Below are 19,893 nucleotides of genomic sequence, written 5' to 3' on the forward strand. Positions count from 1 at the left end.
CTACTGGGATGCCAGTCATCGTCAACGCCCCAACCCGACTCCCCGGTCACCGTTTACAGGCGGTTCCGCGTTCGCCTCTTCATCGAGATGGTTCGGATCCCCCGCCCCCGGCCCCGTCGCGTGGGAGGAGCCGCCCGTCATTCCCGCGTGCGGTGTGGCGAGCTGGGGCACCTGCGCACACTCGTGTTACGATCACTGCAGTCCAGGCGGTAGACACACCGTCCCCTCCAAAAGCTCTGTCTGCCCCTTGTTTTTCTTCCGTTTATTTCGGTAAGAACAGTTCACACGGGACCTACCTGCTTACAAATCCTGCACCTTACTGATAACCACGGGCGCCGTGTCGCACGACAGACGTCCGGACCGTATTCATCTTACACAGCTGACACTGTGCGCTCCCTGAACAGCAGCTCCCCCCCCTGCGGCCACCGTCCTGCCGCGGCCGCCACCCCCCATCCACTGGTGGCAAAGGGTGGCCTGTCCGTTTCGAAGGCCGACCGGCCTCCCATCGTACACAGAGACCGCGTTCCCTTTATCCCTCCGTCTGTCGATGGACGTTTGGGTGAATGTCACCTCTTGGCCGAGTGAGCGGGCCGCGCACGTGGCCCTGGCCCGGCTCTGTCGACACCAGCGTCCGGTCACTGCTCTTCTCGGCCATGGGGCCCCCTCTTCTGTGCGCTTCTCCCCGTCTTGACAGACGAGGCTCGTGGCCACCACATGGGGGCTTTAGCTGGACATTTTTGCCACATCTTGGCCTGTTCTGCGCTTTCCTGTCTGTGGCCTTGGAACCAGCTCACTCCCCGTCCTTCCCCACATCCGGCCCTCTGCCCAGCGCGGCCTGGCCGTGCAGGACGTCTGTCGCCCCCACTCGGCCCCAGCGACCCAAACTCCCACGTGCTCGCTTGCCCCGTCTGGAAAGTGGGCGCTCGTGGTTTGGGGGGGACCGTCGTGAGAATGGACCGCAGCACGGGCGCAGCGTGCAGCGCACACGACGGCACCCAGTGTCCTTCCGGGCAGGGGGCACAGAGAGGACTGGCGCGGGCCACCGGGACCCGTGTCCAGACCCGGCGAGTGCGCTTTCGAGCACCGGGATGCGCCTGCTGCGACGCCAACTTGTTTTTAACAGACGCACGTCCTGGAGAGAAAAAGTCACCAATGCCGTCTTCGAAAAGGTGAAAAACGGGTTAAGAAAAAATGCCGTGAGCGTCACTGGGTTGGCCCAGCGCGGTCAGCGCGTTAAATCGGAAGAAGTGGGCCGTCTGCGTCTTTAACTTTTTATGAGGGAAGTCCCTGCGTGCCCCAGGAGCACCTTCTCCTGTGAGGGCGTCTTGAGCTTTCTCGTTGGAACTGTCGCTTACATCTCCTGGATGCTGGGAAGTGGATGTCGAGACTCGTTTTTCTAACGATGCTTTTTCCGTCGATCCAGCACAGTCTCTGTGTCCCCTCTGCGCTCTGCAGTGGGTCTGGATCCGGTTTCGGGTTTGACTGACGGCTGACCGCTTTCAACCCCCGCCTCCTGCTCTTCCCTCTGCCCCCATCGGGGCGGGCTGTCGTGACAAGCTCGTGCGTCCCACTGGCCTGTACTCGTACCAATACCACAATATCTTAATGACCGCGATTTTACTAGGAGTATTTACTTCTGCTAGTTTTAAGTCCTTCATATTCGTTCTTCTTCAGTTGTCTCGCTATGTTTGACCCTTTGTATTCCCATGTGAGATTCGGAATGTAAAACCCTGCTGAGATTTTGATGACAGTCCTTTGAATTAGAGATTCGTTAAGAGGAGTGAGTATCTTTATCATATTAGGTCTTGCAGTCCATGAGCTATTACTTGTGTCTACTTTAATTTCTCTTGTTGGGTTTTCTAGTTTTGTTAGATTTCCTCCAGGGCGCTTGGGTGTTGTTTTGGTTTGCTGCTGCCGTTTTTATTATAAGTGGCATTTTTGAAAATTCTGTGTTATAATTGCTTTTCACAAGTACGTATAAGCAAGACCGTTTCTTATATATGTCCCTCGTATCCAACAATTTTGTTAAATTCAGTTATTCTGATAGTTTATTTGTAGATTCTTTTACATTTTCTAGATGCATAATCATGTGGACTATGAATAATGAGACTTTTTTTTTCCTTTCTGCATTGATTACAAACCGCAATTCAGTGACGTCCCTCTGGAGAAAGTCTTTCCGTAGATTAAATTATACTGACTGCTCTCAATTTTTTTGTGAATATTTTTATAAGACTGGGAAAGTGCCCTTTCGTTTCGTTTGCTATAAGTTTTTATCGTAAGTGTTGAATTTTCATCAAATATTTTTACTGCAACTAATGAAATAATAGAGTATTTTCCCCTTATTTCATTCATGTGCTGAGTTATATGATTGATTTTTTCAATATTAAACTAACCTTGCATACCTGGACTAAACCCAACTGTGATAGGATACATATGTAAACATATATATATATTTGTACACACACACGTATACATACATATACACACACATACATGATATGTATAATTCATTCAATTTGATTTTTTTTTATAGTTTCTTCGCAACTGTGTTTGAAATTCATTTACCTGTAATTTTATTTACGTTTAATGTCAAGGTCAGGTTTTAGTATCAAGGTAATCGTGGTCATTTAAAATGAGTTGAGAATCATCTCCTCTTTCTATGTAACCTGGAAGATTTGGAGTAATATTGGTGTTTTTCTGGCTGTTGTTTGTTTGTTTGCATCAGCGTTTGGAAGGACTCAATTAAGAAGCTACTGGGGTTTGAAGTTATTTGAGAAGAGGGTTTTGAAATACAGATTTTATTTTCTTTAGTAGATACAGGGCCATTTGGATTTTTTTTTTCTTTTCTAGTGTCGGTTTTGCTAAGTTGCACTTCAGTAATCAGTTCGTGTTATTAAATTGGTCCCGATTATTAGTGTTAGCCGTTCATAATATGCTATTATCTCTCACAAGCGATAACCACGTTTTCCGATATCGTAATTTACGTGCTGACTCTCTCCCCCACCTCCAGCCCCCGCTTCATCGGTCTTGCTAGGGATTTATAAATTTAATTTTGCCCCCAAATCAATATTGGGTTTGTCGATTTTTCTCTCTTAGGCATTTGTTTTCTGTTTTATTTTTTTCCTGCCCCTCTACTTTTTCTTTTCTTCCTTCAACTTTATTTGGGTTTAATTCGTTGTTCTTTTCGAAATACTTGAAAGTACGTGGATATTGGAATTATTTATTTTTCCAGCTTTTCTTATTTTCTAATAAAGGAATTTCAAGTCATAAATGTTCTCGCAAGCCTGATTTAGCTGTAATATACTTTTATAAAAACTTGCGGTAAAAATCACGACATAAAATTTACCATTTTAATCATCTCTCGGTTTACAGAATATAGTTAGTGTTAACTATAGTCACATCCTTGGGAAACTTATCTCCAGGACGTTTTCATCTTGCAAACCTGAAACTCTACCCATTAAACGGTGCTTCCTCCCCGCCTCCCAGACCCTGGCATCTTCCTTTCTGTCCCTCAGCATTTGATACCCCTCGAATCTCCTTCCTTTCCAAGGCCGGAGGGATTCACCACATTTTCCTTATCCGCCCGCCATCGCTGGACCCGAGCGTTGCTTCTGCCTTTTGGCTGCTGTAAATAGTGCGGCCGTGAGTACGGCGCGCCACGCCATTTCCTGATACGTCGTCTTTTCGTTATTAATAAGTTCAGATGTTTTTAATTTTTACGATTACGTTCTTTGATCTGCGGGTTAAATTTCCAAACGTCTGCCTATTTTCTAGTTATAGTTCTGTTACTTATTTCTAGCGTGATGATACTGTAATAAGAAACATATCCTTTGTGGTTTTAATATTTTGAAATTTGTTTAGACTCAACTTCGGGCTTTCCTGCCCTGTGATTAATTTTGACAAAATTTTCTTTGTACACTCGTCATATCGTTTATCGAGAGAAGTGTGTTAAATAATACCCCACTGTGATGAAACATGTGTCTTTTGTAGTTCTGCCAATTCTCTATAAGTTTTGAGAACATATGACCAAATACATTCTAAATTTCGAATTAAATTTAGAATTTATTCCTAGCAGGTTTTTTTGTTTGTTTGATTACTTGACCATGAATTCTTTCTTTTCCTTCAGTGATACCACTTTTCCTAAAATCCTAAAATTATTAATATAAGTCCACCAACTGCCTTTAAAAAAAGTTATATGTATATAACTTTTATATATATATATTTTTTAGGCAAGACGACCCTTGGTTGACCTCACAGATTGCAAGGACCTTGTCAGCTTACAATCCGTTATTTTTTATTTTTCATGCCTACAGCACCTGGTCTTCCTAGGTGGTCTCCCATCCAAGTACTCACCAGGCCCGACCCTGCTTAGCTTCCGAGATCAGACGGGATCGGGCTTGTTCCGGGTGGCGTGGCCATAGACTAACAAATATTTTTTTTTGCTTTAGAATACTTTTGGAATCACAGAGAAGTCAAAAAGACAGTAGAGGGCGTCCCCCGTACCCACATTGCCCTGCCCTGTCACTAGCATCGTCTGTGGGACCCTCGTTGAGGATGGAGCGATACTGACACGTGACTATCATGTGCAGTCTATGCTGCACTCAAATATTCTTACTTTTTACCACCATCCCTTTTCTGCTCCTTTGCTGTTAAATTTGACCTTCGTATCTCTTCAGGCGCTTTTGGATTCGATAGCTTCTTAGACTTGCCCTGTTTTTGATGACCCTGACGGCTCTGAGCAGTACCGCTCAGGTATCTCATACGACATCCTTCCGTTCAGGCCGGCCTGGTACGTTTCTCGTGGTTAGACAGAGGTTATGGGCTTCGGTCAGTAAACTCGTAGGGAAAAGTGCCAGTCCCCGTCTCATACCTGGGGCCCCACACTTAATGACCGTCGCTGTTACTCACCGGCGAGTTATACTCCGTCTCCAGGAGGGGGCAGCATCTGACAGATGATCTGTCATTTCTTCATTTATTTAGTCATTCATTTATTTACATCCCTGTGGATTCATTTATTTCACAGTATTTTGTGCTTCAGGTTATAATCCAGGACGAGTTTGTGTCTGAGTTCTTCCTACGTTCTCTTTCTCCCGATGAATCCAAATGTCAGACTCCCGTCCCCCTCTCTCCAGGAATGTGAATTCTCACGTTCTCACTGGCGTAGCGGCCCTAACCTGCCATTTCTTGTTCCCCCGGCCTCAGGAGACCGCCAGACGTTCTGCTCAGTCCCGTTGCCTCTTCCTGCTTGGCTCTCACCAGAGATGAATCCGCAAATGCCTTGGGGAGAAGCAGAGCGGAACCCCGAGCTCATCTTAGTGTATTCTCTTGCTTGTCAGGATGCCGGCCCCCCAGGTCCCAGCTGCCTAGGCAGCTGTGTGATGCTTCTACGGGGATTTTTTTTTTTAACTTTCATCCAGAGTTTCTAGTTGTGCTTGGTGGGAGGTTTAGTCGGGCACAGGCGGACGCGTCGTGGCCAGAAGCAGAATTCCTCAGGTCTGACATCGTTTTGCCTTCCTCACTACGTCGTGGTCGACGGTGCCTCGGCCATCAACCGTGACATTCGAGGACCCGGTGCTGTGCACCTGTACATCAAATACGCCGAGTGATGCAGATCTTATACATCTTATAGGAGAATGATGCATTCTTCATGGGTCCTTCATCTGTGCCCTTAGGCAGGGGCTCTGGAAAGGGTTCTCTTCCTCCTTCCCCTAAGGCAGGGGACACCTGACCTGGAAGAGGACAGACGGCATCGCAAACGCTCTCGCCGAAAGGAGCGGGCGGGGAGAGCCTGGGGAATGGGCTTTCGATCTCGGGGGGTCCCGGGTGGCGCCGGCTCAGACGCAGGTTTTCGCTTAGGCAGTAAAGACATCGAGCCTCTCGCGTGGGTCAGGCGGCCCCTGGACCAGAACGGCGCTTGGGAGGAGAGCATGTGACTCACAGTGGCGGCTGGGGCTGAGGGTAGGATGTGGGGGCGTCGCACGCGCCGAGCCCCCCTCCGCCGTCGCTGGGTTCGGGTCGGCCTTTTTCCGTCCCCCCCAGTTTCGTGTCGTCTGCAGATGGGTTATCGTGGTCCGTGTCGATAAAATCTTTGGAAAGGCCCCGCGCGACAGTTTCCCAGCTTGATGGCGAGGCCGACCGGCTGGCCACTGAGCCACCTCGCCGTGCCACACCCGAGTCACGCGTTTGGGGTCGCCGGGGAGCGCCGGGGGCGCTTCTGCTGAAGTCCGGGCCCTGGGCACTCACCTTCCTCGCCGTACCCCGTCACGGAGGGTGACGGGCCCGACTTCACGAGCCCGATGGCAGCTCTCGTGACGGCCACTTTTCCTCAAAGTGGAACCGGCCCTTGAATCAGTAAGTGCCTTTTAGAACTTCCCCGGGGTAGCCGTATGGGCTGTTTAAATTAAATTCAAATTAATTAAAACTAAGCACGTTAGAAATTCCCTTGCTCCGTTGAACGAGCCACGTTCCAGGCACCTGAAGCCGGCCACGTGGGGCAGTGCAGCCAGACGCTGGTGTCGCGTAGCAGGCAGCCCTTTGGAAGGGACCTTCCGAAGTCCCAAGTCCAGAATCAGACTGGCTCAGTGCAGGCGGCCCCGTCATCGTCTGGCTCTGAGGGACACCGGCACGGTGCCTCCCTGTGGTCAGCCTCCGGGTGCCCGTCGCCTTTCCCACGTACCCGCCCTAAGTGCCACCCGCGGGCGCCACTCCTCTGCGGCCCGCCCGGGCCCGTCACGCGGCGGTGGCCGTAGACGGCCTTTTTGGCTCCCCAGAGGCTGCGGCAAGCGGGAAACTCGGCCACACTTGCTGCGGGACGCTTCGGGCCCGCCGAAGAGCCCACGGCCTTGCAGCTGCTGCGGGGTGCCGGGCCCGGGGTGCTGGGCCCGGGGCGTCTGCTTCTGGGTGGCGTTAGAGACAGATTATGCCCTTGGAGAATCAGCCATCAGGCTGTCTTCCTATCTTCCTATTATTATTATTATTATTTTTTTAACGAAATAAAACTTTACTTAGATATTCTCAGGGCAAGTTGTTTAATTTTGCCGAGAGCTGGCAAAATTCGACGCCAGTGACCTGTGGCGTACTCTTTTACGCTGATTTTTGTGACCAGAGCTCAACATGTCAGGAAACTTGCTTTTAACATCAAGATCCAGTGGAAACCGGATCCCAAATTTATCAGCATTGGTAATTTTTCCCTCGTAAATCTGGCCCACTGTTTTGAAATTTTACTAACAACCACTTCTTCATCCAGAGACAATAAATCAAAATGCAGATGCCTAAGACACCTGGAAAGCACACATAGCCTCCGATTTTCATGAGACCCTCCTTATTTTTATCTTTTATTTTAAACATTGGCAAAAAACGGCGAAGGTATTGATAAACGTACCCGGTTGTCTCACCAGAAAGAGCCTCAACTTTTAGCTTTTGTAGAGGGCACTTACTCCGGCAGAAGCTACGTCTTGCGTAGAAATGACATCTCCGCCTGCAGCAAAAGGCCTCGACGGTCCGTGCAGGTGTCGGAGGAAGCAGTGACTTCGTCTTCACCCTCGGGGTGGCTCTTCGGTGTGTCCCCGGTGGTAGGACGTCAGGCGGCTCGAGCGTTGGCTGGTCGGCCGCGCCGTCGTGATTCTGGCGTGCGTGCAGGCGAGCACCCGCCTGCCTCCGCCGCCACCTTGACCGGATGTCCCCAGGCCGTCTTCCTCTTTAAGCGGATGCCACCAAGGACAGTACGGCGAGCGAGGACCCTGCGCCACGAGCGGAGTCCCTCATTTGTGTCTTTTACAGCATTTTTAGTAGAAGACATTTTCCTGTTTTAAAAGACAATGTCCCCAGCTCTCTCGAGGGGGACAAGCTCAGCCGCCGACGGGCAGCCCCCCTCCTCTGTGTCCCTGGCTGCCAGCCCAGGGTGCGTGCTGACCAGTTCAGTTTGCCAGCGGGTGGGAAGCGGGGAGCAGGTGGACACAGCTCGGGACCCAGGTCCTGGACACCATTAGTGGAAGAGCTTATTGTCACATCAGGAAGAAGAAAAACCTTTCTCGGCTGAGTGAATACATCTACCAAACAAACAAACAAAACCAGGACTTTTCGGGCACGTGGACTATTACGCTAATGGGGCTTTCGAAGGTCCGTCCACTGTGTCAGGCTCTTGCTTGCACAGTGATGTTTGTACCCAAGTGGCAGATCAGGAGTCAGGTGTGTGGGGGACAGGTGAAGGGACAGCAGGGCAGGCCCGGGCTGGGACGTGGGGACGCCAGCCGTGTGACCTCGCGCCGGTCGACACAGGTTCCAGTTTGCCGCTGTCCTGACGTGCGGCCGGAGCCGGGCCGGGGGCTCAGCCAGGGCGGCGGCCCAGGTACCTGTGCTTTCGCTGGTGTGATCGCCACAGGGTGACCCGCTCTACAGCCGGCTTCCCCGCCGGGCGCCTCGGAGCCTCTGCATCACATGACCTTCCGTCCCTCTGCGCCTCGGCCAGTGCCAGGTGGGAGGGAGCGCACAGCCCGCAGAGGCCGCAGCGGCCTGGGGCGGGAAGCCTCCGCTCACTCCCCCGACGCGGTCCCTACAGCTGTGACAGGCGGTGTGGGGAGGAAGCGGGTGTGGACAGCTGTGCGGGGCGGGGTCCCGGGGGCAGGACCTGTGAGGGACGCTCTGATTGACGCCAGAGTTTGGCCGTGGGCTCCAGGGGGGCGACCGTGCCCCCGTCGGCCGCAGAGTGGATGGTGGCATCGGGAGCGTCGGCGCACGGGAAGACGCCGCAGTCGGCGCGGGAGGCACGCTGTCCCCTCGCGTGCGGTCACCTGATGCCAGCCGCGTCTCCGCCTGGGGAGCTGCTCGTCGCTTCCCGCGGTGCCATCCCCACCTTGGCCTTGCGAAGCTCTTGGGTTCGCCGTCACCCTCGCTGTCCTGGAAGCAGCTCAGCGGGTGGCTGGTCTCCCGACGTCCACTGTCCATACCCTTTCTTCCTCGGTGACAAAACCCCCGCGCTCGTGGTCGCCCGGCCCTGGAGGTGGACACGGGTGGGGTCGACTGTCCCCGTCCATCTTGCCTAATGCCCTCTGCCGGCTCGAGGCCTCTTCTGTCCCGGAATCTGCCACTCGGGAGCGACCGCGGCGTCTCGTCCACCTTTGCCGGCGAGTCCGGGCTGTGCTTTCAGCGTCATCCCGTCTGCCCCCGTGGTCAGCGGTTTGTAAATTTTCTGATCCACCAAGGTCACTTTTTAAAAAAAAAAAAAAATCTGGCGCAGCGGTTCCCGCGGGAGACAATGAACTCGCCCCGGCCCGGGGTGACCGGAAGGAGCAGCGCATTCCTGCCAGCCCAGAAGCGCGCCAGGCGCCTCGCTGCCGTCCCTCACGGGTGTGAGCGAAAGTGCCAGCTCCCGGGGACTCGCCGTTGCAGTGCCGACTACTTTGTCGCATTCGAGGGCCGGGCGTGCGCTTGAGCTCGTTCTGATGGCGTGGGGGCGGGGGGCAGATCCCCCGGCTCGTGGAGAGTCCAGATGGGGCAAAGCCGCGCCACCCCCATCCTGGGCCTCCGTCAAGAGATGCTGAGGCCTGCACCTGCCTCTGCGGATGGGTCGCTGACGGGCGTGGCCGCAGGGGGCCTACGCCCCTCGGCCCTCGCTTCGTCCTGTAGTCCTTGTCCGCAGAATGAAAAACAAGGGACGTAAAGACACCTGTCCCATCACGGGCCGCCCCACTGACGTTTTAACGTAACGCCTCCCCGTTTATTCTTCGTGCGTGCACGTGTGATGAAGCACAACTGCATTTTAGGCGATGACCCCCTTGTAAATACTCGAAGCCCTGTGCAGTCGTCTTCCAGATGCGCCGTCGTGGGCGTGATTAGATCCCGCCGTCGAGGGAGGATCTAAGGACACGTTTTTGCCCAGCGTTTCACCCGCTGTGGCCCCGGGCTGGTGCACAAGCTCGATCAACCACCTTCACCGCGCGCGGTTTTCTGTGATCTCTCAGCAAGGGACGCGTTCGATGGCGCGTCGGCAGCGCTGGGCTGTCCGCCCGGCCCGCCGACCCCGAATGGGTGTCGTCGAAGCAGCGAAGCCGTATCCGAAAGGCAGGATAGAATATGCCCTTTACGACATGGGAGATCCGCCGGGGGACGAGGCCCAGGACAAGGACCATTGGGCCGCGTCCGCATCTCGTTTGTGTGATGTGGCCCCCGAATGGCTGTCTCCTCCTTGGTCCGCTTTCTCCCAGGCGGAGGAAAACGTGATTTGGGGTGAAGAATTGTATTTCCCACGGCTCATCCGGGTGTTTCGGGAGGGGGCCGGCGAGCTCGGAGCGGGGCCTGCGTTTTCCGCTGATGGACGCAAGGAGCGGCCTGGACACGGGGCCACGTTCTCCTGGGTGCGCAGCAGGTCCCGTCGCGCTCCCGCGAGCTCGGGGTGCTTCCGGTGGCCGCGGCGAGGGCTCGCCGTGACCCCGATTGACCAGACGTACCCGCAGGGCCTGGTACGTCTGCGGGTGGGCGCCCTGCTGCCCGCTCGGGGACCCTTCGCTCTGTCCTGCCTCGCCCCTCCGGAGCCGTCCGGGGGCCTGGACCTCAGGCGGAAGCAAAGTTTAAAAACCTTTTTAACTAACTTGATTGAGATGACGTAGGTCCCTAACGTCACGTGAGCTTCGTGTGCACAGATCTGTAATCGACGTCTGTGTGCTCTGTGCGCTCACCACCCGGAGTCCGGCACCTCCCGCCACCATGTCCTTGACCTTCCTTCAGTCACCCCCACTTCAGTCACCCCCCACTTCCTGTCGTGACCCGCGTTCTGTGTCTGTGTCTGTGAGTTGATTTTTGTTTGTTTCGTTCATTCGTTCGCTCGTTACTTTTTTGTTTTATATTATTTGCTAAGCGGAGAGAGAAGGGCTGAGTTCGCAGCCTCAGTGGCGTGAAGGAGGCGACAGAAACACACCCCAGAGCTAACAGCGCTGTCCGTGGGCGGAGCGGCTATGAGGGGGTGTCCGTGCCAGAGTCTAATTAGAAATGCACAGCCCAGCAGGTCACAATTCTCATTCGTGGCGGGAATGGGCCTCAGCAGCTGTCATCTCCCGGGCACAAAGCTCCCGACGTCAGCTTAGCCAGGGGCCAGATTGCGCGGGGCCCAGCGAAGCTCTTAGGGCCCCCTCCCCCTCCCTTAGGGCCCCCGCCCCCTCCGGGGCAGCTCCCCCGCCCCCCAGTCGTAGCCCCCCCCTCGAAGCGTCTGCTGTTCTCGGAAAGGCCCTTCCGCCCCAGGTCGCCCACCGCTGCCTGTGGCGGGGAGGGGAGGGGATCCAGGAGCAGGAGCTTGGAGAAGGGCTGAGGGTTGTCGCGGCCCCGCCCCTGCCCCAGGAATCGGGGGGAGGCGGTGGGCCTGGGCCTCTGGGAAGCGTCCTGTGTTCCTTGGCAAGGAGGCGACATTCGTTCCGTAGGCAGTGGGGTGTCCTCGGAGACCCCCACGCCTCTGTTTGAGGCAGGCCTAGGGCCGCCGACGTCGGCACCCGCCGCAGCTCTGGGCCTGGTCTTCGGCGCACCTCCTGGAACCCAGGGCCTCGGCTCCCTGCGTGTGGCCCAGAAAGCCAGCGTTCGTGGGGCCGAGGCCTGCGTGGGTTACTGTCCCGTCAGCCGCGCCCAGCCCTGCACACAGGCGCCGTCATTCCCCGCGTCCCAAGCGGGAAAGGCCCCCCTCCAAGAAATGCCTTGCCCAAGGCCTGACAGCAGCCAAGGCCCCTCCGCCTTTGTCCCCAGCGGGAAGCGCTTTCTCTTCCCCAGAGTGCCCGGTTTGGGGGCCCACAGCCTCCCGGGGTCCGCCTTGCTGGACCCCCTGCCCCGTTGGGCCCACGAGGCTGGGCTCCTGCTCACTGTCCGTGGATGGTGCGGGCCTGGACAGTGCCTGGCAGATCCCGCCGCTCGGCGACACGTGGGCCTTGGGGCGAGGAGGCTGGAGAGGCCCCTGGAGGGGGAGGCCGGGCCGAGCTCGCGGGGGCCGAGCTTCCGCGGCGTCCGTGCGGCTGAGGACTTGACGGTGGCCGGTGCGGGGCCTCATCGGTGTTCGGCGTGTCTTCTGGGCGAAAGCCGCTCTTAGAGCAAATCGCCTGACCTCGTGGCCCTCTGTCTCGGTCACCCGGGCTCCCCAAGCCCAGTGCGCACTTTTAAGACGTGAGGAGCGAGCCGGTGCCACGCGCCTGCCTCCTCCCCGCCGGCCCCGCGTGTCCCCCGCTCTCTGTGGCTCGGGCACGCCCGGTTCCCGACAGGCGTGCCGGCTGGGGTGGGATGTCACGTGGTCTGGACGGACGTGCGCCGACGTGGCTCTGGCGGCCCCCGTGGCTCTTCGGGGTTCTGACTCTGTTCTCTCCGACCTTCCTCCCCCAGCGGCTGCGCCCAGGTGACGATGGCCGCGTGAGCGTCCGCCATGGCCAACCGCAAGCGTCAGAGCACGGCAAGCAGCATGCTGGAGCACAGGGCGAGGCCGGGCCGGGAGCCCGAAGGCCAGGGCCCGGAGCCGGCCGCCCTGCGGCCCGAGAGCCCCACGCCCCCCGAGCGGGGCTGCCACGACCACAGCCCCGACGGGGACTCCAGCTCCGACTACGTGAACAACACCTCGGAGGAGGAGGACTACGACGAGGGCCTGCCCGAGGAGGAGGAGGGCATCACCTACTACATCCGCTACTGCCCGGAGGACGACAGCTACCTGGACGGCGTGGACTGCAACGGCGAGGCCTACCTGGCCCGCGGCACCGGCCACCTGGAGACGGACGAGTGCCAGGAGGCGGTGGAGGACAGGGACTCGGTGGGCCCGCACCCCCGCGGCCACGGGGGCGAAGGCGGCCTGGGCTACCGGGGCGGCCGCCTCCCCAGCCCAGAGGACGCCGCCTCCGTCCTGGAGGCCCAGGACCAGGAAGACGGCGTCCACTACTGTCCCAGCGCAGAGGGCTACCAAGACTACTACCCGCCAGAGGCCAACGGGAACGCGGGCAGCGTGTCCCCCGGCCGCCCGAGGCGTGGGGACGGGGACCCGGACGACCAGGAGGAGGACATCGACCGGATCGTGGCCGAGGTGAAGATGAGCTTGAGCATGACCAGCATCGCCAGCGCCGGAGAGGCCAGCCCCGAGCACGCGCTGGCGCGGGGCCCGGAGCAGGGGCCCGGGGACCCCTCGGAGGCCGGCCCGCCCGGCGAGGCCGGCCGCGGCCCCAGCAGACACGAGGGAAGGCCCAAGTCGCTCAGCCTGCCTCCCGAGGCCACGCTCCCCGGGGACGCGCAGAGAGGCTTCAAGGCCCAGACCAGGACTCCTGAGGAGAGGCCGAAGGGGCCCCAAGAGCAGGTAGGTCTCTGTGGTCCCCAGGGCGGGGGCGAGGGCTCCCGAGGACACAGGACGCTCTGGCGTCACCACGGCCCACACGGCGTGCTCAGGCCGCCTGCGTCCGGGTCCGTGGCGTGCGTGCACGGTCCGGCCACTGCGTTCACCCCTCGGGGGCGCTGCCGAACCCCAGGAAGTCCGCTCGAGGGCCGACGGCAGCTAGTCCTCCCACGAAATGCCTGCGCCCGCCCGGAAGAGGTTGGGTCCCTCACCTGCCGTCCCGGGTCTGCCCACGGTGGGGATGGTCACCCCCCACCAGGTGGCCTCCGCAGGCTGGCAGGACGTCACCAAGGGTGTAGCGAGTGCCTCCTGCTGCAGCCAGTGTCTAGGGCAGCGGCCAGAGTGCATTTCACAGAGGCCGTTATGTCCTGGTGGCGTTTTGCTAAAAGCCCGGGGGCCTTGACGTGATGGGCAATTAGCTGCAAATAACCATTTTGAAAAGATTATGTGAAGGTTTGACAAAGTCTCGGAGAAGAAATACGTGCTAATTAGGCCAAGAGACTCGAGCGTGACCATATTTTCTTTTAATTACGGCAAAGTAAGCGTGTGTCCTAATGAACACGTTTGGAAAGCTGCCTTTCAGAAAAGAGGTGGCGCTCGGATTTGTATCAAGGAACTTCTGTTTGGCCGATTCCGTGGGCGAACGAGAAGGAGCCGCTCTCCCCTTTTTTTAAAGGCTCGTTATTTTTCTGCCCCAGAAGAGTTTCTGAACTTGAAAGTGTATATATAGTAAGAGCTTGCGTCTGGGCCGTAAGTCACGTTGACGTCCTGTTAGATTTCTGGTAGGTTCGATGCCTTTTGTTCTTTTGAAAGATTACGAAGCACAAGTTGCCTCCACCTTCGAGGGGTCCCTGTCACTGATGTTGTTCCGCGTGCTCTGCGGGCTTCGGGGAGTGTGGGGACCGCTACTTCACCGGGGCTGTGCGGGCCACGTCCCCAGCCATGGCGCCGGAGCTGCAGGATGGATGTGGGTGGGGTGCACGGGGCGGGTGATGATCCCCTGACGAAGTCCTCGTCGGGGGGAAGGTGTCTTCGGAGCTGGAGGCGGTGGGCAAGGCCGGACGCTTCGCTGCTCTTCGAGTACAAGCGCGGACCTTCGGGTCGGAGGGCTGGGGACGAAGGGATGAGGATGGGTGACGGGCGGGGGTGGGTTCGAGGGGCAGCCGGAGGTGGGGCGCCCGGGCGCCTGTCCCGCAGAAACGTGGCGCGGAGTGGGGAGCAGGCGGCCGCCCTTCCTGAGGAGCAGCCCCCGGAGCAGGTGCGGGATCCGCTCGTGTAAGCAGCGCAGCTGTCGCACGAGGCTTTGGCTGCACTCGCTCAGGCGCGGTTAATTCCACAGGGGTCAGGGTGCGGGGATGATGGGGGGAGCCTGACAGTCCCCAGCTCCGACGACAAGGGTCCTGGTGGAGATAGGCTGAGGGCTCCCCCCAGGAGCTCTGGACTCCCGCGTTTTGAAGTGTGGTCTGTGGCCCCATTGGCATGGGGTGGGGGGGCGGGGGGGCACCCCACCCCAGAACTGCTGATGCAAGCCCGCGTTGCCACGGATGCCCGGTCAAGCTCGGCAGCGTGGCTGTGGACGGCTCCCGTGGGTGGGGCGTCCGCTCCCCCCGACCCCTCTGCCCCTCCTGAGACCCGACAGCCGTGTTCTGCAGACTTCTCCGTGCGCCACGCACGCAGCTTCCGTGTCGTCCTGGCTCCACAGCTCTCTTGGTTACAAATGGGGACATGGGCCACGTTCGCACGGACGAGCTGTTTCCATTTCCCGTCTCCCGCGTCAGACTTCGGCACCGAGGACAAGCGACGCACGTGGCTGTCACCGAGCTTTCGGAGTCTGGCGTGTCGACGTGTCCCCGCGTGCTGATGACTGCCATGACTGCTTCGCTGACCTCTGCTCCCTTCGGGCAGCGGGCCATGTGCGGCGTCTGCCGTCCGTTCACACGTGCCCCCCGCTGAGCAGGCAGCTGTGCAGGTGACTTGCATTCAGCCAGGTTCATGTTCAATGTCCGATTAAACGGGGACTTCCACACCTACCCGTGGGTGCCGTTGGCAGCGAGGCCGTTCAGCAGCGAGCGTGGAGGGACCTCAGCTGGGCTCTGGCGTCACAGCTCCAGGGAGGAGCCTTGGGGGCCTGGCAGGTCATCGGCGTACCTCCTCGTAGGGGTCTGCTGACGAGCGCTCCCCGTGGGGCTGTCCCCCCATCACCGAAGGTGCTTCGGCAGGTGCGTGGGGTGGCCCGAGGTGGTCTCAGGGTCATCTGCCGTGTCTGGGTTTTGAGGGGCTGGACTGACTCTTTGGAGGACCCCTTTCTCGTGTTACCTGGTGCCGTTTGTCCTGAGACACGGTACTCTGAAGGAACCTGCTCTGGCCTGAAATTCTGCCTCCGGGGACCTAGTCCTTGGGTCTGGGAGCTGGGTAGGGCTGCGGGCGCCCGTCCCACTGCCCGGCCCCGTGGACTGGGCACACGCCAGGGCTCCGGGCCTGTCGGAAGAGTGTCATTTACGCGTCGCTCGCGGGGCAGACCAAACATGTGTTTCCCTCACGTGGGGTTTTCGCGGTTTCTGATGGGCCAGTGCTTCCTAGAAGGAGCCCCCGACAGTGCACAGGAAAGTCGGTGCGTCACGGCCAGCCTCGCACGGCAGAGCGAGGCGCGCAGGGCCCCGGGGCCTCCGCGGACTACGGGCGTCACCGCTGCTCGTGGCCGAGCCGCCTCGTCGTGACGCGCGTTTAATCGAGGCTCCCTTTGCGAAGGATTCTGGGATTTCAGAAGGAATGCTGGCGCCACGAGAGGGGTGGGGGTGGCTAGGTCACAGGCGAGCTCGGGTTGCCCCGGGCCGGGCGGGCCGGGCCGCAGTGGCTCTGGGCCGATGCCGCTCACGCGGGTGTCGTTCTGTGGCCCAGGCTGGTGCGGGCACGCGCTTCACGGCGGGGTGCCGGGCCCTTCGCGGCTGAGAGAGCGGCCCGGGTGCCACCCTCGGCCATGGGGCGGCAGGCGCTGTGCCTGGGAGGGAGCGGCCTGGCCTGGCCTGGCCCACAGCAGACAGAGCTGGGGGCAGAGCCTGTGGTCAGGTGCTCAGGACAGGGGTCTGCGGGGCACAGGACGTGGCATGGCCAGGGCAGGTGCTCAGCACAGGGGTCTGCGGGGCGCAGGGCAGGTCCCCACGCACCTCCAGGCCGCTGCGGGGTGCAGCTGCCTTGTTCCTCCGCCCCCACCTTCCAGGGTCCCCTGCAGCGTCCCTCCAACGTGGGTGGCCACCGGGACCCCCTGAGAAGCGAGTCCAGGCTGCTGCAGCCTGGCGTCATCGGTCACTGGGCCACACGAGCCCACGTCCGGCCTCTCTGGGCCACGTTTGGTTTCCGTGACGAGCAGAGGTGGCTGTCGCGGCCACGGGGCAGTTTACGTGGCAGGATTCTGCGGTGCTTCGGGGCTTCTACCTCTCGTCAAAACCTCGGTTTCTAGAACATTGTTTCCTTGTCCACGAAAATCAGGTGAAGCCTTTCCACCAACGGTGACCTAGAGAGGCCTCCCCTGCTCCCCCTGCCTGCAGCCCCCGGAGAGAGGGTGGGTGCAGAGGTGCCAGAGCCAGGAAGCCCAGAGCCACCCTCCTGTACCAGCTCCCAGTTCTGGAACGTTCCGGACATGCCCCCTGCACCGATGACGAGCCACCTCCTAGGGCCGTGAGGAGCGGGGCAGGCATGGAGCCGAGTCTGCGATGGTGGGAAGGGGCGGGGAGCCCCCCCCCCACTCCCCGGTGACGACAACCACGACTCTGAGCCTGCGGGAATCCCTTTCGGGGTGTGGGCGGCAGTCAGATAAGGCCCTGATGACACGGTTTGGGTCCAGGGCCAAGGCAGGCAGGGCCAGGGACACCAATGAGCAAGACAGTGACCCTGTCCTCTGAGGTGACATCAAGGGGCAGACGAAGCCAACACTGTGACCCAGGACGAGAGGAGGCGCAGGACAGGCCAAGGACCCGCGGGGGCGGGGTGTGTGTGCGGCAGACGAGGCCGGGGGGCCGGGGGGCGGGGGCCGGGGGTGGCGGGTCCTGCCCCCTCTCTGCGGCCTGCTCAGGCACCCCCTCTCCCCTGCGGCATTTCCAGGGGTCTCTGTGGGGGGTACCCGCAGCTTCTGATTTGGAGGGACGGGGCGACTGATGCCCACACGTCTCCAAGAGCTGCCCTCACTTTCTCACACTCAATTTCTGACGGGAAATTAACCGAGAACCCGCCCGTCTCACTCACTTCCGGTGCCGTCCGAGGCGTCTCCTCGACCTGGGGTTGACCCCTCCTCTCCTTCAGATCCCACTCTGCCCCGCCAGGCACCCCGTGTCTGCGTTCCCGCCCACACCCCGTGCACGTTGGCCCCCGAGGGTGCCAGGCCCCGGGAGTGCAAGGCCTGCATTGCAGCCTCGTGCCGGAGGGCGACGGACGCGCAGGGCGGCCTGTGCTGGGGGGCCGGGCGCTCGGGACAGGTGCCCGCCCAGCACGTGCGTCCCAGGCCGGCTTCCCGGGGCCCCGGCTCCAGTGTGGGGGAGAAGCAGGGAGACTCGAGGACTGTGAGGGGAGCTTTGGGAATTCAGCCGCTCGGGCAGGGCTTGGTGTGCAGGTGCATCCGTGTCCTCAGCAAGGAGTGGGGGCTGGGACGGTCACGGGCTCTCGGAGGACCCGTGCAAGGTGCGGGACCTAGGCCGAGGATGGTGACGAGAGAGGCACAGCGGGAGGGGCGGCCGGGAGGGGGCCGAGGGGCAGGGACGTCGGGAAGGCCAGATGCCGCCCGGTGGCCGGGGAGCAGCTGTGGTGGGCTGCCAGGGCAGAGGCCACATGTGGGAGCAGAGGGCGTGGGTGGGCAGCATCTAGAGAACAGGCAGGGAGGGTCCTGCGGTGCAGCTGGGGGGGCCCCCCACGTGTAGCAGCGTGAGTGTCGGGGAACGAGAGACGTGGGTCCCAGGCCAAGGCACGGAGTCAGCCCACGAGCTTCTCCCGTCCTCGGGCCCTGCGGTGTCCCCCTTGGGCCCTCCCGTGTTCCGGGGGCCTGAGACACACATCCGGTGACAAAGTTGGCTGGTCACACAGCCTTCCCTAGGAGGTGCAGGGCTCCGTGGAGGAATTTTTAGAAACATCTTCCGCTCAGGAGGATGAGCACGAGACGCGGACGTGTGATGTCACACGCGGTGCGGTGTCACGCCTGAGGTGTGACAGTCACAGCTTCCGCTCTCCAGCACGCGGAGAGCGGCCGGTGCCGATGGCTGAAAACAGGCGCAGGACAAGGACACCTCGCGGCTCCGCGTCGGGCACCATGGCCGCTCAGGGTGCTAAGCAGACGCAGAACCCCGAGCAAGGAGACGGGACGGGCGCGCAGCTCAAAGCGACGTCTGTCTCCTGAGCCCCAGCTTCAGGGGAAGTAAATGTCCGATTCTCTATAGTCGTAAAAGTTGAACAGGTAGATTTAATAGACCGTAGATTGGTGTCTTCCTTACACAGGAGCAGATCGAACTTGTTTTTCGAATCGCGAGTCACAGGACTGTGCCTCAGGCCGTTACGTCGAGTCTAAACGGGGTCGTGTAGTATTTAGGACGCGTGATGCGGAGCAGAGCGCACGGCCCCGCCGGGGCGGGCTGGGATGCGGGGGGTGCTCGCAGCGGGCCGCGGAAGCGGGGGGCGGCCGGGGCGCGGCCTGTTTCCTGTGGACCGATCAGAGCCAGACGCAGCGCTCCAGGGCGCGGCCCGCTTCGCCCTGACCCCCTTTCCCGCAGACGGTCCGAGGGTGGCGTCAGTGCGGGAGGTGGTGACCTGCAGACCGGTGTCTGGGGTGGCTCCGATGCCCTCCGGGCCACCCAGGCCCTTCCCTCCACCCGCCCTCCCTCCCCGTGGCCTGTGCGTCCCGCGAGGGAGGGCCGGTCCGGCACGAGCCTGCGGTCCGCTAGCTGCGTGCAGGGGTCCAGCCCGGGCCGCAGCGCCCCCCAGGCAGAGGTGGCGTGTCGCAGAGCCGTAGCGGGCGGTGCTGCTCGTCCCGCGGTCCTTTTAGCCATGGTGACACCTGCGCAGCGTAAGACGCCGCTCCACGTGCAGGCAGACTCGCTTCCTCCTGCCTCACCGCGCGGATGTCGCGCGTCGTCCGGTGCGGGCCAGACGCGCCCCAGCGACAATCGCCACTCCGAGGCCTGGGCGACGGGCAGCGTGTTTGAGCGACGAGGTATTTTTAAATGAAGGGGTGTGCGCCGCTTTCTTTAGACATGATGCCGGCGCACACCGGGTGGACTGCAGGTCGGCGCAGACGATCCGAGGGCCCCGGGAAGCCAAACAGCCCATGGCCCTGGCCCCGGGTGCAGCGCGGGGATCTCCCGGGTGTGCCCGCCTTCTAACGTGCACGGCTCGCTGGCATTCGGCACGAGCTTGTGCAGCCACCACCGTTCTCTTCCAGAACGTCGTCGGCACCCCGTGCGTACGGAGCAGTCACCCCCACCCCCTCCCCCAGGCTCTGGCAGTGACGTGGCGGGCTCTCCGCGCGGCTGTCTCTCCGCGTGGCTGTCTCTCCGCGTGGCTGTCTCTCCGTCTGGCTG

The 19,893-nt window shown here is 59.8% G+C and overlaps 1 protein-coding gene and 1 non-coding gene across 9 annotated transcripts in view; one reads left to right on the forward strand and one right to left on the reverse strand.

Moving 5' to 3' along the window:
* APBA2 (amyloid beta precursor protein binding family A member 2) overlaps window positions 1–19,893 on the forward strand; it is a 121,439-nt gene that overhangs the window by 70,965 nt on the left and 30,581 nt on the right. For all 8 annotated transcript variants that reach the window (XM_039853441.1, XM_039853447.1, XM_039853446.1 and 5 more), the window contains one exon: window positions 12,349–13,300. In XM_039853441.1, coding sequence (XP_039709375.1) covers window positions 12,389–13,300 — 912 coding nt within the window. In that variant the 5' untranslated portion in view covers window positions 12,349–12,388. The remainder of the gene's footprint in view (window positions 1–12,348; window positions 13,301–19,893) is intronic.
* LOC120595354 (5S ribosomal RNA) lies at window positions 4,305–4,423 on the reverse strand. Its single transcript, XR_005650802.1, has one exon. It is a non-coding gene; the product is annotated as a 5S ribosomal RNA (ribosomal RNA).

This window comes from Pteropus medius, unplaced genomic scaffold (genome assembly GCF_902729225.1).
Source record: "Pteropus medius unplaced genomic scaffold, Ma_sr-lr_union100, whole genome shotgun sequence".
Lineage (NCBI taxonomy): Eukaryota > Metazoa > Chordata > Mammalia > Chiroptera > Pteropodidae > Pteropus > Pteropus medius.